The sequence below is a fragment of the Haliotis rufescens genome, unplaced genomic scaffold, assembly GCF_023055435.1.
Source record: "Haliotis rufescens isolate VD_foot unplaced genomic scaffold, xgHalRufe1.0.p SCAF_11, whole genome shotgun sequence".
Lineage (NCBI taxonomy): Eukaryota > Metazoa > Mollusca > Gastropoda > Lepetellida > Haliotidae > Haliotis > Haliotis rufescens.
The window spans coordinates 20,525,243-20,545,652 of NW_025963791.1; the positions used below are offsets into that span (position 1 = coordinate 20,525,243).

General features: G+C 38.9%; 1 protein-coding gene across 1 annotated transcript in view; it reads right to left on the minus strand.

Annotated features, from left to right (window-relative positions):
- Window positions 1-3,638: 3,638 nt before the first annotated feature.
- LOC124137245 (wings apart-like protein homolog) overlaps window positions 3,639-20,410 on the minus strand; it is a 44,000-nt gene continuing 27,228 nt past the window's right edge. Inside the window, exons 7-18 of the mRNA XM_046503471.2 lie at window positions 18,928-19,039; window positions 17,334-17,576; window positions 16,790-16,901; window positions 16,205-16,305; window positions 15,143-15,219; window positions 13,826-13,977; window positions 12,851-12,966; window positions 12,196-12,312; window positions 7,911-8,157; window positions 7,094-7,182; window positions 6,135-6,230; window positions 3,639-5,473 (exon numbers count right to left, since the gene is read on the minus strand). Coding sequence (XP_046359427.2) covers window positions 5,408-5,473; window positions 6,135-6,230; window positions 7,094-7,182; window positions 7,911-8,157; window positions 12,196-12,312; window positions 12,851-12,966; window positions 13,826-13,977; window positions 15,143-15,219; window positions 16,205-16,305; window positions 16,790-16,901; window positions 17,334-17,576; window positions 18,928-19,039 — 1,528 coding nt within the window. The 3' untranslated portion in view covers window positions 3,639-5,407. The remainder of the gene's footprint in view (window positions 5,474-6,134; window positions 6,231-7,093; window positions 7,183-7,910; window positions 8,158-12,195; window positions 12,313-12,850; window positions 12,967-13,825; window positions 13,978-15,142; window positions 15,220-16,204; window positions 16,306-16,789; window positions 16,902-17,333; window positions 17,577-18,927; window positions 19,040-20,410) is intronic.

The following is a 20,410-nucleotide window of genomic DNA, read 5'->3' on the forward strand; positions in this document are numbered from 1 at the left end:
GATTTTCCACGTTTCCACGGAGATTTCACATCCCTGTTAAAAGTAATTCTAACATGTCATTCTTTTACAGATCAACAAAGCTGGTGTTACTTTTTGTGAAGTGGTAGCAGAGTGTAGGGATCAAGTGTCATTCTTTATGTTGGTACTATCACTAAAGAGGTGCCACTCTCAGCTTCAAGGATAATATTGTGAAGTGTTATTAAAAAAATAGGCGTGTTGTCTCCTTAAATGTTCTTAATCTGCTAATTTCCTTACCTTAACAGCCAACTTTTTGACAAAGCATCTCCATCGTCTTCACTGCACTTTAACTTCATGAATCAATGTCTCAGATTTTTTTTATCTTGAAGTCTGGTTTCTTTTCTCATATTGTCAGTTATATCTTGTTTTATCTATGTCTTCTTTCTTCCAGTATATCTTGAATGCAAAGTAACTGTTGATACAAGCAGTCTCTAATTCTCTTTGCTGATGTGAGTTGAAGGATGCTCAAAACATCAACAGAGGTATACCAGAGAATTCTTATCTCTACACTAACCATACATTCAGGGTCCATTCGCTGTCAAAAGCATTTCCAATGCTGTTCACTTGGTTACAGTCTCTGAATCTTCCTCCAGTGTAGCTTTAGCCACATGCACATCATTCACTTTCAGACATCATAGTTTCATGCACTTGTCTTCTTTGAATAATATACAGTACTTCTGATGGCAGAAGGCCAGGCCATTGGAACCTGAGAAAAGACAGTGCCCTCCATTTTTAAGCGATATGGGTCCCTTGGCCCTCTTTTTTAAACATGTTTTTTCACTGATAAAGAGTCACGACAGCCAAGATTATTCACATCAATCTGAGCCTATATAAATGTACTCAGAATTTATGGTTAATTATATTATAACACAAGTTAATACTGATATCACTTCAAATATGTTTTGTCTATTGTGTGGCAGTGTCCTGATAAATGGCTTCTCTTCCTTCAACACTTGATGCAATGTATCTGAACAGCTTGGTCAATCCAATCAGGGTTAGAAATTGGCACTAGTCCTATAGTCCTTGCCAATCTGCCCAATAGTTAAGGTATCATAAGGACTAGTTGATATTTGCCATTTTTAAGGGTTTTGCTATATGTTATCATTATAAGGACTAGTGGACCAAAAATGTTAGTTTCTACCGCAGCAATCCCATGTCAAACAGTTCATCAATACATATGACATATGTTCTCTAGCTTACTGCATACTTCAGGGATTTATCTAGCATTCCAGGCAAGTTGGGAAAAATCATTATCTTGTTCAAATTTGGGATTTTTTTAAAGTTCTTATTTTCCTAGGTATTTTAACATTGAAATGTGACATTGCATACTAAGCAATAATGTAAAGCCTTTTCCTCTACATTAGTCCTGTTACCATGAAGTCATCTTACAAAGCCATAACATTAGTTACAGCATGAATTGGGAAATGTTTCATTCCAATTTGTGAATTTTGACAGACACTTCGGACTTCGGGGCAAATATCGGCCTCTAGATAAATCCCTGCACCAACCATGCTAACACTTGATAAAAGCATAATACAATTATTTCCCAATACAATTCTTTTAAAAAGCATTTGGATGTTTTTTTTTGTAACCAACCTGGACAGAATCTGACACTGTCATTTATCATCCCAAAGCTAACACTGTACTGGTATGGCAAATGTCAAGGAGAAACAGTGACTTCAGGACTTCAGCCTCAATGAGGAAGTAATTTTAGATTAAGTTTAATCTTGTGTAATGACAAGTCACTTGACAGTTGGGATTATTGATTCCCTCTCCGTTGTGAATAATTGTGGTAACAACAGCCGTGTCTCACACTGCATGGAGTGAGTGAGTGAGTTTGATTTTACACCCACTTTTATCAATCTTCCAGCAGTACTCAATGAACGGGGGGACACCAGAAATGGGCATCACACATTGTACCCATGTCAGGAATTGAACCCGGGTCTTTGGCGTGATGAGCAAACACTTTAACCACTAGGCTACCCGACCCTTCATCAACAGTGCAATCGTATGACAAACCGAACCTCCTTAGCAATGTCGGTACCCTGTCCCATTATTTCTGATTCCTGGACTCTCACTGGTACAGGAAAATGGTTACTCAACCCCATGTATTCACATCATTCACTTGGAGAGGTAATCATTACTTCAATATAACTGTAAAAGTTATTGTCTTAATATCATGGGATTATAGCCAATCTAATCTTGTGATATGGTGTTGTATGGGGTAATACAGCTATATGACAGCTGTCTGTAAATAATTGAGTCTGGACCAGTCAATCCAATGATTAATATCATGAGCATCGATATTAATCACTGGATTGTCTGGTCTAGACTCGATTATTTACAGATCGGCACGTCATATAGCTATAATATTGCTGAGTTGGCGTTAAATAACAAAAGAAACCAAACATGGTGAAGATTAAAAGAGATGACACCCTCTTATTCCCCTGACACATAATTCTCAATTATACCACAAAAAAAATTACTTTCTTCAAAACACCATAAACACTACTATCACAAGCTTAAGAGCTCTTAATATCACATTTAAACACTGTATTAAAACACTCGGTCTGAAAGCTAAGCCCACTTAACCTACACACTTACAGCCTTAGAAATTCTTTGTTTTTAAAGTCTAGTCCAGAGGACTGGAGTAAACCTTATTTCAATAGTCCTCATTGGTCTGTAGCCAGTCCTGCTAGAACAAGAAAAAAATGTCCAATTTGAGCATAAAAAATAAAAGAATTGGTTCTCAGGAAATGTTTTTTTGAAAATAGAGTGTGGACCCGCACTGCGGGCAGGCGGTGTCTTTTTGTTTTTGTTTTTTGTTTGTTTGTTTATTCAAACTAGTATGTGACCAAAAGAAACAGTTGTGTAACCAAATAAACAATTGTGTACAATCAACCTGGGAAAGGGCCTCTCTACATAAATGTATTCCTTGACGTTTAAAGTACTGGAATACTGTATTTCACTACAGTTGGACTTGGGGGTTTGTTTTTTAAAAATAAAATAAAAGGAAAACATTCAGTGAACTTTAGGAGGATGCAGGCGGTGCCTGAGAACCAAGATTATTTTTTAAACTTGTACTTGTTTTGTCAGTTTATTCAGTTCCAATTTGTAGCAAAATAGAAACATTGAGAACGGGTTCAGAATAATAGCCCTCAAATGCTACAAGTCAATGAGGACTACATCATTGGATTTTTACTTGACCTCAGCACAATTTAATAGTCTCACACCAGCAGACTAGCGTGAATTTCGAAGGCTGCATAGAAGTCTCAATCAAAGAAACAGAAATTCAACAACTACAACAAAATGACATCTTTTGTCACAACATTGGTTTATGAGTCATCTGCAGAATGAAGACCAGATTAACGATAAGGAAGAGAATTTATGGATGTCAACTTCTGTATTATGAGGGACACAATGATTCGGAGCACATGCTTACTCCTTCAACAGGTCAATGACGAAACCGTAAACATATACTCCGAAACGTTGTGGTCCTTATAATAAAGAAGTTGACATCCATAAATTCTCTTCCTTATGTGTATCACTTCTGAATGCCTTTCAAAGATCAGATTAATGTATCCTACTGTTCTCGGGAAAGATAAAACAAAGTCATCATGTGAGCTGATAAAAATACCTCTTTTATTATCAGAGCCACCTAACTGTACACATCTAGAGTGTGCCACTTGTATCTACAGTGGGTGGGCACAACACTTACAATCAGGTACACGTTGGTCTTTACAAATAGTTAAGTTATATAGAAACCATCGATGAGATAAAATGTATGTATGAATGGGGGATAAAATGATCCTAAAAGTCCTGTTCACCTCTGTACCTCGTATTAAAAGTGTCAGTCAAACTGAAATGGTATTGTATGAATTTCCTGCACAAGTCAGTTAAACTGCAATGATAATTCAAACATGATTCCTGACTAATAATTGTTTTTGCTTGATTTTATTCACAATATAAAATGAATAAAATATTTACACTGTATAAAACATAGGCTATTCACACTGGTATACAAAATTTTGGAAACAGTTAAACGATCAGTTTTCTTGGAGGAATCTTAGCAAATATATACATACACTTAAGTCTCAAGCATGCATGCACACACCTTAAAGTTTACTTCATTCTCAGATGATAAAAATTATACAATCCTAAAAGCCGCAAGTTTTTATACAGGCTGAGTGGCAAATGAAACATAAGGGATAAGTTGTGCAACTTGCCCTGCTACAGAAAGTGTACTTGTCATGAGTTTGTGTTTATATCCAGAAAGACGTTACTAGTACTCAGATATGACAGAAGTTAGTTTTTTAGAACATCAACTTGAATTGTAAAATCTGCACCAACAAATTTGCACTGGTTGGATGATTGGAACCACAATATTTTTATTTACACCAAACCATTGAGACGTATCAGGATACACAAATAAACAATTGGGGTGAACTATATATGCTCTTAAATAGAACAAAAATCATAAGACATACACAATGGGTTAACAGGAACTTGTGATTCTCTGTCAAAGATAGCATGTCAGGATAAAATAAATGCTTGTGTTTCACATAATCAAATTGCTGCCATCATCATCTAGAAAAGTCTGATTTTTATCAACATAAAACAACTTTCAAATGTCCCTCCTGGACGAAAAGAGTGTTCAGAAATATTCAAACAGATAGCCCTAAACCTATTGGAGAACAATGGAACCAGTATGACTGTATCGTGTCCCATGCATTAAGCTTACATTGCATTACACAAATTTCAATGCTTTCAACATGTAAAAAATGTCCTCAAATTTCAATTGTTTTACCCCCCAGCAACTATTCAAATAGAATTAAAGACAAAAATATGTATACATATAAATTAATAATTCCATAGTCAAGATACAAGCAGTATTAAATTTATGGATGTTTGTTGGATGAACTGCTTCGTCTTATGTTTTAATGTTGAGGTATGATGCATAACAATTTCAGTCTCACTACACCATGCATTGCATACCAAATCGTTGTCTGAAATTACAAGGAACTGCTTCGACCCTTGTACGTAAGTACCTAAATGCCCCAAAGACTTTCCAGAACTTCAGAAAGGAGAGTTGAAAACACAAGTGATTGATCAATATAAATAGTTAAATTACACCCAGACATTTCAAATACACATTGGCCCTCAATGCTCAATACTGACTAAAACCTCTCGTCAAAACACAGGAGGAGAAACTGAAGCATCATGATTATCACAATATAAATATCAACATCATCATCATTGTCATCAACATTGTTTTCCATGTAGTTACAGGGAGCTAGCAGATTCCTCCTGTCTGTAGACACCCGCGACCTTCACCCTCATGACACTGATCAATGAATAAATATACAAATGTTGAATGAAGAGGTCAAGGTCAGCACGCCTCCAAGATTTCTATAACTCTTGCAATTGGCTGACCTCCTGTGTTTCCAATAGCACTCTGCAAAAAAACAGAAATTAGAATCAGGAATATAGTTTAAATATAGCACTTCAAATTAATATGCTTTTGAAACACTTAACAAACAGCTTTAATAGAATTAGTTTTACAAATCAGTCAGCAGTATTCAAAACATGTCACAGTGGCCTAAAGTGACTGAGTGTGGGAGTGAGTATGGTTTTACGCCACTTTTAGCAATATTCCAGCAATATCATGGCGGAGGACACCAGAAATGGGCTTCACACATTGTACCCATGTCAGGAATCGAACCCGGGTCTTCGGCGTGACGAGCGAACGGTTTAACCACGAGGCTACCCCACCGCCCCCGGTTGCCTATAAATAATCCTCTCTGTGCCAGATAAACCAGTTGGAGATTTACAAGCAACGTACAACGCCACCTGGGTACGATGACAAGCAATCAACGCAGGTCTCTACTGAGTTTACATAACAGTAGTCACTGATGATCTGATCTTACTGTCATGTTAATATATATCAACATAATAATACTTGGGTAAAAACTTATTCCTGGAAACCTACCCATTATATAATGAAAAATCAAGGAAAACAGTCACAAATACGGAATCCATTCATTTATTTCTACTATAGATGTTCAGGATTGCGAAATTATTATTTCTGATAGAATGCACATAATTTTAACACTTACAGTTAAATTCATAAAACCTAAGAATTTCTTGAGGACTTTAATCATGGAGTCAAAGCTGCCATCAGGTAAATACTCCTTGACTCTGTCCACATACATCTGCAACAATAAAAACAAGAGTGAGTGAGCAAGTATGGTTTTACACCGCTTTTAGCAATATTCCAGCAATATCACAGTGGGGAACACCAAAAATGGGATTCACACATTGTACCCATGTCAGGAATCAAACCCGGGTCTTTGGTGTGACAAGCTAATGCTTTAACCACTAGGCTACCCGACTGCCGCAGAAAAACAAGTCTCACAACTGCATCTGAACTCTGGGTGAGACAAACAGATTTGCTGGTGGTAACATCATTAGGCCATTTACCATCATATTAGATGTTTATCGTTATTTACTAGCTTTTTACCGGTAGAATTACGCTTGGGCCGGTAATTCATGTGACTGCCAGTCCCTGTGGACTGACAAATAAAACACCTTATAAATGTTTGTTGTTGAACAAAACATCAGTGATATTCATATAAGCATATTTTATTTTTCAAATGACGTCAGCTTGTCTGTTTATCAGAGTCTCCTGTTGTCTATTTTTAGAGAAAGGGAATAACATTTCGTTTGCTTCGAGGTTAAATATATATTTGTAGTCTTGAAATATTTTTTAAAAAAAGAGGAGAAAATTGTGACAATTTGTGTGAATGACGTGTAGATCTAACTAAGTTACTTAGAGATGATGTCATTGCATTGAACATGATGTTGAAAGAATTAAAACCAGGTAATTTCAATACATATTTCTTATTGTTCAAAATTGGGACTGACAGAAATTAGGGGGGACTGGTCATTTTTAAAGTTACCAATCCTTCAGGACTGGCACTTACAAAAGCCAGTGGGAACACTAGGCTAATTAGACAAAATGTTGTAGACAATGTAGAATTAATTGTCACAATGTGACACAAACTGGCTCCCTTACCCTGTTATCTTGAATAAGACAGCCAATCAGCAGGGCCACATAGGATGCAATGATACTGTTCTCCATATGTTTGCCAGCTTTGTGTAAGGCTGAAACACAAGATAAATGTATTAAATAAAATCAAATAACGCAAAGATAACAGCCTCTAAATATACACAGATGCCTTGAACAATTTCATTGAAAACACTCAAAATTGTCGACAGTAACTGCACCAGCATCACATTCATAATATTAAATTGTATGGAAATCTAATATTTTTTATAGGTTGGTTGGTTTGTTGTTTAACGCCGAACTCAGCAATATTCCAGCCATATGACGGCGGTCTGTTAATAATCGAGTCTGGACCAGACAATCCAGTGATTTACAACATGAGCATCGATCCACGCAATTGGGATCGATGACATGCCTCGACCAAGTTAGCGAGCCAGACCACTTGATCCCGTGAGTCGCCTTTTACGACAAGCATAGTCGCCTTTTAGGGCAAGCATGGGTTGCTGAAGACCTATTCTACCCCGGATTTTCACGGGTCCAAGTGGATTATACAAAAAGTATCATAAAGTAAAATGATTTAATCACAACAGACATGGTTTAAGATATTTGCAGAATTGGAATTGTTTTACAACAATTCGCTGATTTCTATTCACATTCTACCATTCTGTAGTAGTAGGAACGTCTTCAATGGAAGCCCTTTTACCTCAGTCATGCTTAGGACTAAAAGACCCTGACACAATAATATATACATGTACATTACAATATTAATCTTGGTCTGTAAACCTCTCCATTAAGATGTATATAGAATGTGTATGTCCCTCCTCACCCTGTGTGAAAGTCTCCTCATCATCCAGCACGCTGGGCTCCTCCTGACTCTCGGACTTGGATGGGTCTGGCTCGCTGTTTTGCTGTTTCCGAAGCTTCTCTGCGGAAGCCACAATCCACTGCACGCCGGCCTCCGACTCCTGCCACTCTCCACTCGTGTTGAGGGACGGCTGGTCAGTACTGGACGTGGACTCATCCTTCTGCTGCTCTTCCATCTCTCTTGCTGCCTTCTCTCTCTCACAGAATAGCTGCAACAGAATACACCTGTAACTATCTTGTGGCAGTTAGAGAGTGAGAGGGATTAAACCCGATCTCATCATTTCTGGATGTCTAAATAACGTCAGAAATAATCAACAGTGCCACAGTGAAACACTGCTGTTTATGACGGAAGCGATGCCACCACCTCCATCACTCCTATCTCCAAATGAGCACAGAATTTCTCTCACTGAGGAAAGTAATCTGATTGGATGGCTATTTTTAAATGGGTCCATGGTATTCATCATAATAGAATAGATGGTTGGTTGGTTTGTTGTTTAACGTCGCACTCAGCAATATTCCAGCTATATGACAGCTGTCTGTAAATAATCGAGTCTGGACCAGACAATCCAGTGATTAATATCATGAGCATCAATCCACTCAATTGGGATCGATGACATGCATCAACCAAGTCAGCGAGCCTGACCACCCGATCCCGTTGGTCGCCTTTTACGACAAGCAGAGTCACCTTTTACGGCAAGCATGGGTTGCTGAAGACCTATTCTACCCCAGAATCTTCACGGGTCCATAATAGATATACAGTCGAACCTCGTTGTGTTGAACTTGGATGTGTCAAAGTCCTGGTAGTCTCAAACTCATTTGGGAGTCCCATGTATCCAAATTAAGTTTTACAGTCCCCTGATCATGCTGATGTTTGAAACCCTGGATAACTCAAACCTTTTCCCAGGTCCCCACAAGTTCGACACAACAAGGTTTGACTGTAACACACTGGATCATGAAGGATGCCCATTCATTCACTCCACAGACTTATCTTGAATTCAAAACTAAGTGCCCTAAGTGAATTTTTTATAAGAGGTAGGGTATTTGAAGGATTAATGTAAAATTAAGCCTATTGCTCTTTCTTGGTTCTGTTATCAATGGAATACAAGCCACCATACCACGTATCACATTAATCATAACTATATTTACAGGAAATACTTCATAATTTCAATTTGGGAATTTTTACTGACATTTGCTGCAGACTTAGGGTGGAATATCTGCCTCTGAGAAGGTCTAGCTAAATAAATACCCGCACACTCAGTTCTAAATCACATAAATTACCCTAAATCCTGATACAAATTGCTCTTGAAAATATTTACTGAACAACATAAGTGTCTGATGCAGCAGATGAAAGTTTCACTATCTATACCATAAACGAATGTTTTGTGGAAACTACAAAGTTCTGACTATTCCCTTATCTTGCCCAATGGAATTGTCACAGTTGTTTTCTCAATCAAAACATAATTCATAACAAGAAAGGTGTTGTCACCATCACATACCTGTTCTGAATGCTGTTTTGGATGTGCGGTGCAGTGCGGTGCGGTGCGGTGCGGTGCGGTGTGGGCTGGTGTGTGAGAGGCTGCTTGTACTAGTCCTGACTAATGCCGATTTTATAGTGCTAGCACACAGAGATACCACGCCGCAGTTTAACATGAATACCCCACTCAGACACAGTATACCGAGCCAACCAGTCCTTGTTTAACCCCTTAAAGCTGAGCGCCAGACAGGGTAACAAGTACCATCTTTTGAGGTCTTTTGGTATGATGCGGCTGGGGACTGAACCCCGGACCTTCCTCTCTTCCTCTCTCCATGGAGGTGGTCTATTTGTTTCCAAACTTTATGGACATAACTATCCTCAGGCATATCTTGACTGTTACTGACCATCAAAGTTACTGTCTCTATTAATACTGAAGCTTATACTGGCAGGATATATCATGATATACAATCATTATGTGAATCAAGTTTTCAATTCCACAAATGAGTCTTATGAAGAGAAAACAAGGATTGTATGTAATAAACTTATATCCTCATTAAAAAATGGATTTATCTCATATATATCACGTATATCCTGTGATTTATCTAGACCTGATTTTGGAGGGCGATAGATGGTGCTATGTCTGCCGGAAATGTCAGTAAAAATTCCTAAATTTCCCAATTCATGCTGTTATTGTTGTAACTAATGTTAATGGCTGTGTAAAGCAACTTGTATTTCCCTGATAACAGGACCAATACAGAGAAACAGGCTTTGAGTCGTAGCTTTAACTTAACTGCAGAGAATGCAATGTTAAAGCTAAACTCTGAATTTAGGAAAACAAGAACTTTTTAAACGAAATAACGATCTTTCCCAATTTGCCTTCCATGGGCACTTAGTTTGGAATCCTAGATAAATTCCTGATATCACCTAGAAACCACAATCCTACTTCAGTCTCTTTTCTCAATTATCACAAAAAGAAAAATCTAAAATCTTCTCAACCTTTGCAGAATATTGACTACAAACTGGAGCATATTAAATTCCAAGCGTGATATTCAAATTGATGCAACTGACGTTCACTCAATTCCACAAGCTGGGCCGAATACCCAGTTAAATAACAGCAAAAATCTACCATCCTCACTCGACACACAGTAAATTCACCTAACATCCAACAGGCAAGTCTCAGATTAAATCTAGTCGACAGCACACATCTCCTGCTGATAACAATGTGAAGCTCTCTACAGCATCATCACATGTATGCCTTAAGGCCTTCTCAACTATTTGAAATGTGATTGTGGAACGTTCATGTTAGCTTAAGCTCTTTGAAGTTGCTTCAGCATATTTGTTTGTCAACAACAACAGCTTAAGGGTGGAAAATGCTGCTATGGGCTTGGACAACAAAGACGCCTTCATGTAGCTAGGTATGTGTCTAGCTGACAGCCATTCCCCCTGCTACTACCACATACACAACAACTGCACACTCACACAGCAACACAATCAGCTGATCACACAATGCTTTGTATCTACATAGAACAAAGGCCAGCATACTGGAAAATCACAGCTTGAACACTGCAGGTATTAACATGGATTAGATGCAGTTCACTGAGGAGCATCATGTCATTCCACTGGTAACATGCTAACACAGGTTCTCGACCTACCACACAGCCAACAATTTGCATAGATAATCACACTGTAAAGAGGATTAAAAGATTACACCTAAGAGTTGGATATATAAGGACATCTTAGATCCTTAATGGAAATACTGACTATCACTTTAATGTTTTAAAAGGTTGGTTACTGAGCATGCTTCATGTCAACAATACGCCACCAAATATTACCAGTCCGTGTTAAAACTAGCCCAAACCTATATCTTGATAAAATTTTCATTCACTATTAGTGCTAATGTATGGACTTTCATAGCAAAGCTTACAAGACAGAAAGACATCTTACTAGATTTGCTCTACGGACTAGTGGCTGAAGTCACATACTGTAGAACTGCAGTCTGCACATAATCAAGTCTGGGCCAGACACAACAGTAGTAAATAAGTGAGTGAGTATGGCTCAGTGCCGCTTTTAGCAATATTCCTGCAATATCACGGCGGGGGACACCAGAAATGGGCTTCACACATTGTACCCATGTCGGGAATCGAACCCGGTCTACGCCGTGACGAGCAACGCTTTCACCACTAGGCCACCCCACCGCCCCGGCACAACAGTAAGTGACAGCACAAGCAACAATCAATACCAACATGGTACAATGAGACACAGTCAGCCAGGTGACCCAATGCAACCACTGATCCATAAGTCTACATACATGTCCCCAATATCCCATGTCATAAGGACAACACATCGTATCACACTGTCTCAAGCTAGTGACTAAAGGGAGATTTAGTTTGTCAGTATTATTCAAGCAGCTATGATAAATGTCTTAAAAGTATATAAACACAATGTGGAAAATGACTGTAGATAGTAGCTAGATATATATGCAGGTGAATTAGAGAATGTTTCCTTTTCTTTGCTGAATCCCAAGTTTTTTCACTTAATGAATTAAACTGTACTAATAATTAAGAATGCATTTAGGGTCATAATTGTCCTTGTGATTTCCCAGTTTACTTGTGCGAAGATACATTCATCACTGGCTTCATCAAAACCAACAGTACCGCTTCAGGAACCAGGCACATATTTCATCAGTGCTGCCATGATTATAACAATGCCAGTGTCACTCTAATACAAGAAATTTCCACCCAAGGCAGTTTTCCTCCTCTCTATGCTTACACACCTGGATAAGGGCCTTGACAGCAGACACTTTTCCTGAGGAGAGTTGAATCTGGTTTTCTATGAGGTGGCGTCGGTTCACCAGGCAGTGCTCCACCATGTTGATCAGCAGCCCAATACACTGAAGAAGAAGATACAACTCAATCACACAATCACTGCATTAAGCTCACATAATATAAATGGTAGTGACATCATATTCCTGTCATTTCTGTAAATGCAATCGAAAATTTTACTCTCAAAAAGTGAACATGTCGATTTTCTTCTATATTCCCTGATCTTATTTCTCTCAATAAAAAAAACAAAACAATGATGACAGCACAAATTCATTGATTATCTCCCTTGGATTACAGTCATCTTTTCTGATTTGTTCATTTTCTTCTATTAAAAAAATAAAGTAAAAAATTGAGAAAAAAACACATTGGTTAACCTTATGCTTTCAGCAGTGATACCATCAGCTGACCAATTTCCTTTATCAGACATTTGTCTCGAATACAAAAAGGATACATTCTTAAAACTTGATGAAAATTTAGAGTGAACAGGATTCTTATAAACATGTAGGAAATCAAATTTCTGTTCTATGAATGATGAACAAAAGTTAAGTCTACCTGAAGTAACACACCTCCCAGTCACTGCAACCCCATAAAATAAGGCTTTCTTACCAGGACGAGGATGTCGAACTTCTGGTCGGCCGGGGCATACTGGGTGGTGGAGAACACACACAGCAACACACACTCCATCAGCCCCTCCTGCTCCCCAACCTTCGTACTCCCAAACTCTGCAAGGAAGAGAGTCTAATACACACTGGTCGACATATACATATTGAGTAACTCCTTTCTTATTGTATTCATAATAACATTACTTTATATGTACACCTTTTCAAATGATTTAATGGTGTGAACCCAACATTCAACTTATAAGCAGTGTTGGTAAATGAGCATGAAAGTCTATGGGTCCGTGACACTGCTCTGATGTTAAAAGCTTAATATTAAGGGGGCTCCTAGGTTGAAATGAGCAAACCAAAAACATCCCAGGACCCCTTTCGAAAACTGCAGACTTAGCGACCGCGAATGTAATCTAATATTAAAGGGAATTTGCTTCCAAGGTATTTCTTCAGAAACAAAAAGTCCTCTTGTAGATGAAATCAGAACTACAAGTTTTAACTCAATACATCGAGCAGTTTTTGAGACAAAGTCAAAGTAATATTGCAGTAATCCTATCATCATCATCATCATCATCAGACAATTACTGGCTGCACTTAACAGAAGGAACAGAATTTTACTTGACTCGGGCTTCGGACTATCGTCTCATGTAATCATATTAACAATCATCATCATCATCATCATCATTATTATAAGACAATTACTGGCTGAACTTACTAGAATGAACTGAATTTTACTTGACTCAGGCTTTGGACTAGTGGCTCATGTGAGGACCAGTGATTTTGACCTTACTTTCAAACACTTTTATATCAAAGAACGTCCTGGTGAATATATAAGGGGAATCACATGTGAAATCTATTAACATCAGTTTATTAGCCCTTGGCCGAGATATAAAACATGGCACTGCTGGTCAAAATCACGCATATTTATACATCTTGTACACAACATCTACTGTTTTCTGTTTGTGAGACTTACCATTGTCGTGTGTGACATTGAGCAGCACGCGCAGGATGGCAAGGACACAGCTGATGATAGTGTAGCCTAGTGTCTCCTTCACCATCTTGTTCTTCTCGGGGTCCTCCGTCACAGGATACATGGGCATGCTGTCCTCACATGCCTGCAGGACTCTGTAACACATCACACAATCTCACTGTAGTCATCCAATAATTAGCCTTTCAGACCCAAGAACAAGGGTACAACACCAGGATGATTAAGAATAAGTGATAGAATGTGGTTCAACACTGAAAGCATATTAATATCACTGCAAACAATCAAGTCTTGACTTGGCACACCAGCGACTGAAAGTATGAACACCGATCCATGCTGTTGGCGAAAAATGACATACTATCAGCCAAATCACAACGCCTGAGCACCCAATCTTCAGATTAACTGACAATTTATGACAAGCATGAACCTCGGGGGACCATTTTGGACCCTGAACCTCCACAGGCAAGATGATGTAGAAGACAACTTAATGTCATCCATAATTGTTATTATCCAAAAGAACTATTTCTGCATTGCTCTAATGAGGCCCAGGGGTAGATTTTACAACAAATTTGTACATAGGCAGCAGGGCTTGCTCCTTTCAAAAGTTACTGGCCCTTCTCCAAACCAACTGGCCAAAAACTGTTGGAGGCCATGACAGAGGTACCCAGGGGACTCCAAATTCTTTAGAACTCCTCACCCCTAAAACGGCATTTCCTACATGCTAAGATCAAATCTTGGCTTCCATTTGCCTCATTTTGTAGCAATTTTATAAGCAAATAAAGATGTTGTTGATGTACAGAACATTACAAAATGGCCGTCGGTTGTGTCATTCTACCCAGGTGATTATTGAGTTAACCATTCACAGGACCTCATGCCCCACCAAAATATTTTCTCATCGAAATTACATGATTCATGATCAGTGTCCAATTAAGAAAATTAATATACACAGAGAAGGGCTGAAATTTTGACCAAACAGGCCTTTTATTTTATGTTTCAGCAAGCCTTTTGTAATTTTAACTGGCCACGGGTCAACAGGCCAGCATTTAATGTTAAAATAAGCACTAAAGCCTCTTCCTCTATATTGGTCCTGTTGTGAGAGAAATACAAGTTACCTTACAAAGCCATAACACCAGTTGTAGCCTTAACAGCATGAATTGGGAAATGTTTAATTCCAATCTGGGAATATTTAAACATTTGCTACAGACTTGGAGCCAATATGGCCTCTAGCAGGTGTACATAAATCCCTGCATTCTGTCATGCAAGGATGGGTACCATACATATAGAAGACATAGGATAACTACTCACCTACAGATGGAAGTGATCAGCAGTGCATTCTCATAAGAGATCACATAGCTTTGGTTATCTGTGTTCATATAAGTTATCTGCAAACAGAAACATAACAGCATCACCATCCACTACACAATAGTATATTATCACTTCACTGTACCCATAGCTGTTCAATAACATAAGTCTCTCAAGTACAATTGATAACAAATAAGAACTTGTATCCCTGTAATCAGTTTTGGTTTTAGAAATACAAATCTGTTCATAGCACCAGGGCTCGATTTAAGCAACTTGATTTAACTTGCACCAGGTGCATGTTGACATGAAACCCCAGTTGCACCAAAGAAAACCTGGTTGCACCCTGGTCCCACAAATTTATCAAAGTTAGAAAACATAGACTGGTCTGCTGCCAGTGTCTCATTAATCAATGACGTATTGTTGTTAAACGTAACGTGTGCACATAATCTTGAAGTACCCACAGTTTGATGATGTCAAGCCCACCAAAGCGTTACAAATTCCCTATACACAGAGATTAGTGATAAAGTGTGGTAAATAAACCTTTGAGGTATTGATTGTGTTAAAAAAATGATGTGGTGTTGACAAGCAAGTGTTAGACAGACACAAATTTTGAAATGTTTTGACATGCACTTGGTGCATGTTGACATAAATATTAGGTTGAAATTTTCAATAACAGTTTGCACTGGTGCTTGTTTTATATAGCTAAATCAAGCTCTGGTAGCACTATTATATTAATATATGGCTTTGATCATGTTTTGTACTTCTACATGCGATTTCTTTGTTGTTAAATGCAACAATCAGCAATATTCCAACTATATATGGAACCTTCAAATAATCAAATTTGGAAAAAATAATCCAGTGCACGCAAAGCAATGATCTATGCCATCAGGGGATAAAGACATAATCGACCAAGTCACTGACCAACCCAATACATTTAGTCGCCTCTTACAACTAGCACAGGTCGATACTGGCCTCTCAGACAATCCCCACATACAGACTTGACATGATCATCTGTGTGAAACACCAATATGAGGTATATTCTGAAATATTATCACATGTACTTACATTCTCTAATACTCGCAGGCATCGGTCTAGTTTCCTTAAGTTTGGCAAGGACTTGTCATTTGACACAATCTCGTGACCTACATACTGCGAGCAGGTGTTGACTGAAATCAATATTGAATGAGACATTTACTGGGCATTCGAAGTATGATCTCTATTGTAATATTAAACAGTAAATCTGGCCATGACCACTTGATAAAACTAATGTTTGGGAAATAATATTATATCCAATACAAAGACAGGGTTTACTCTAGGAATTTTCTCACTCGGGCCTTTTATGTGAAAATTTCAAATATTCTAGGGGCACACCCACACCTGCCCACACAGCGCAATGTTAAAATGCCCCATTGTATTTGAAAATGTGGACTTTTTTTCAAATTCAGGGGCTAAAAGCACAATACCCCACCCCAGAATTATCCCTGCAATGATCAAGGACTCAATACATATCAGTATATGTAACAAAATCTAAACTGAATAACAATTGAAGAAAACTATATTGGCCTTTTTCAGAGTTTCATTAAAGACAAGCACTGAAATCCTCAGTAACAATTCCTCATGACAGTCCATTCCAAGGCTTTAGTACCTTACCTGTATTTACAATATGATCGAGAGCTCCCTGAGATCGTAGCTCCTCCTTGAACCACTCGCCAGCCTTCCGTGATGTTAGGCTCAACAACGACTCCATGGCCAAGTTACCTGTCTGCAATGTCCAAATCAGAACTCTTGTTATAAAACATCATGGAAATTAACATGTCATGAAACTCCAATTAATTTCATTACCAACAATCCAACTTTAACAATGTCAAAGAGGCAAGTTTGCAAATAACGCATTTCTTATACAGTATATAATGGTCTGTTGATAAAAGTAGTACTGAGCAATATTCAAGCAATTTGACAACTTGTAAATAATTTATTCTGGACCAGACAATGCAATGATTGATATTATGATCAATGTCCTAATCTTTCAGGGAACAATGACACACAATGGACCAACACACCAAGCTTGACCACCCGCTCTATGATCCCTACTGTAGCCTCTTATGATAAGCATAGATTGCTGGGATCATTCTAAACCGGGATCCCCAGTATTGGAGAAAGAGATCTAGCTTGTATCCTCTGATCAATGTCTTACCGATATGGTATCCAAGTCCATCTTGGTGCCAACATTCTGCATCTGTTCACACAGTTCATACACACGCTGCCTAGTGCGCTCCAGTTCCTTGAGATCGGCCTGACCGAGCTGTACCTCACCATTCTTCTCGGAGTCGACCTCGAGGAGTCGGAGCATGAGGTCGAGACTCTCCTGGTCCAGGTCCATGTTCAACCTGTCCTTGCTCAGCATGTACATCATGGTGGCAGTGCTCAGTGCCAGACTCTTCAAGGAACAAACAAGAATTTGGTCAACGTCAAGGTTTGTAAAAGAAACAGTACAAGGTACAACTTATTCTTACTTATTTTTTATATTGTGAGCTGTTCAAATATGACTTTTGTTGGTGATTTTTTAAGGTGTGAATAGACCATAGTTAGGGCAGCATTGTTTGTTAAGAAAAAAATATATATATGAAATTATCCAATCGCCTTGGTTATCACCCCCATATTAAAGGCATCATATGAGGATTCAATTTTCCATGTTTTTGATAGCTCGCCTACAAGAGGTCGCCATAAGGTCTCATATCTTACAAGTTATCATGAGACTGATCACAAAATATCATGTCAAATATTAAACAAGTTATACCAAAAAACTTAACTTCATACCATTGTTTAAGGTTAAAATCATTAAATTGTTAAATTATCCAGTTAATAAACGAAGTACACATTCATTGGGAAGGGCATGTGCCTTGTGCTGACATCTAAAAAATTAACTACCAAAATAATAGACAACTTAATCTGACAAAACTAAAAATCTTCCACAATTTTCTGCTGAAATATGATAATTTCAGAGAATTAAAAAGATCAAATCAATTGTTTAACTTTGGTTTAAACTATTTGTTTCAGGAAATATGTCCCTGTTTATTGACATGTCATATCACTGTGTGCAAAACAAATATGACTGTCAAGGGTCACATTTTGAAATTGTTTGCTTTAAATGGCTATGATAATAATACAATACACAGTTATAACAGAATCTCACGGAAATGAAACTATAATCATTTTCCAGATTGGTATTGTTTTTGGAGGGCAGTGTAAAGATCTTGGTGCTAAATGCAAACATTAGCTACAGAGATTTTACTGACACTTCACTCAGTTGCCTCAGGCTCCATTGGCGTCGATCAATAGTCACATCTTCAAACCATTTTTTTTCTGAACCTCAAAATTGTTTATTTCCCAAATGAATATTTCATATCACAATGCCATTCACCCCAATGCTTGATGATAACTAGCTAAAAACATTGCCATAGATTTTTCATATTCCAGGTTAATCTAAGCCTACGGTATGCATTGTGTTTCAACCAAGTTTGCTATGTATTATGTATTTGAATGAAGCACATTAGAAAAATGTGTTTGAAATTAAGGGGGTTCCTGGGGTCCATGAAGTTCACTATAAGCATGTATATCATTTGAACCCAGGATTCCTCTAAATCTTCAACATCAAACATCAGGGTTCTGACACTGACCCTTTGATTCTAGGATTTAGTTTGGAATACTTCATGTCTAAGGGTTCAACACACTGGTGTGACCGTGACACAGTGTACGACTGTATGGCCACCCTGTCATGCTACACTTACAGGATTGGTGTTAGCGTCATGCAGCATGGTGAAGATCTTGGTCATAGTACCATGGGCTCTCAGGTGCATACGGAATGCAGGGAGAGTGCACTTCCCAGCCAGCTGGATACAGCTGAAACCAAGCCATTGGTAAAATGAATGGCTACACAATTAATTGCTAGACCCCTTAATCCCTTTAATATCACAACCTCAGTCATCCATACTCTGCTGTGTGAACCACCTACCTCAGACACCAACCCACTGACCACATACACTGCTGTGTAAAGCACCCACCTCAGACATTCATCCACTGCTGTGTGAAGCACCTACCTCAGACATCCCACCCACTGTCTACATACACTGCTATGTGAAGCACCTACCTCAGACATTCATCCACTGCTGTGTGAAGCACCTACCTCAGACATCCCACCCACTGTCTACATACACTGCCATGTGAAGCACCTACCTCAGACATCCAACCCACTGACCACATACACTGCTGTGTAAAGCACCTACCTCAGACATCCATCTACAGACCACATACACTGTGTGAAGCACCTACCTCAGACATCCAGCCCACTGACCACATACACTGCTGTGTAAAGCACCTACCTCAGACATTAATCCACTGCTATGTGAAGCACCTACCTCAGACATCCAACCCACTGACCACATACACTGCTGTGTAAAGCACCTACCTCAGACATTCATCCACTGCTATGTGAAGCACCTACCTCAGACATCCCACCCACTGTCTACATACACTGCTATGTGACTGACCACATACCGGTACACTGCTGTGTGAAGCACCTACCTCAAGACATCCCACCCACTGTCTACATACACTGCTATGTGAAGCACCTACCTCAGACATCCCACCCACTGTCTACATGCACTGTTATATGAAGCACCTACCTCAGACATCCCACCCACTGTCTACATACACTGCTATGTGACTGACCACATACACTGCTGTGTGAAGCACCTACCTCAGACATCCCACCCACTGTCTACATACACTGCTATGTGACTGACCACATACACTGCTGTGTGAAGCACCTACCTCAGACATCCCGCCCACTGTCTACATACACTGCTCTGTGAAGCACCTACCTCAGACATCCAACCCACTGACCACATACACTGCTGTGTAAAGCACCTACCTCAGACATCCATACACTGCTATGTGAAGCACCTACCTCAGACATCCATACACTGCTATGTGAAGCACCTACCTCAGACATCCATACACTGCAATGTGAAGCACCTACCTCAGACATCCATACACTGCCATGTGAAGCACCTACCTCAGACATCCATCCACTGCTATGTGAAGCACCTACCTCAGACATCCCGCCCACTGTCTACATACACTGCTCTGTGAAGCACCTACCTCAGACATCCAACCCACTGACCACATACACTGCTGTGTAAAGCACCTACCTCAGACATCCATACACTGCTTTGTGAAGCACCTACCTCAGACATCCATCAATGCTATGTG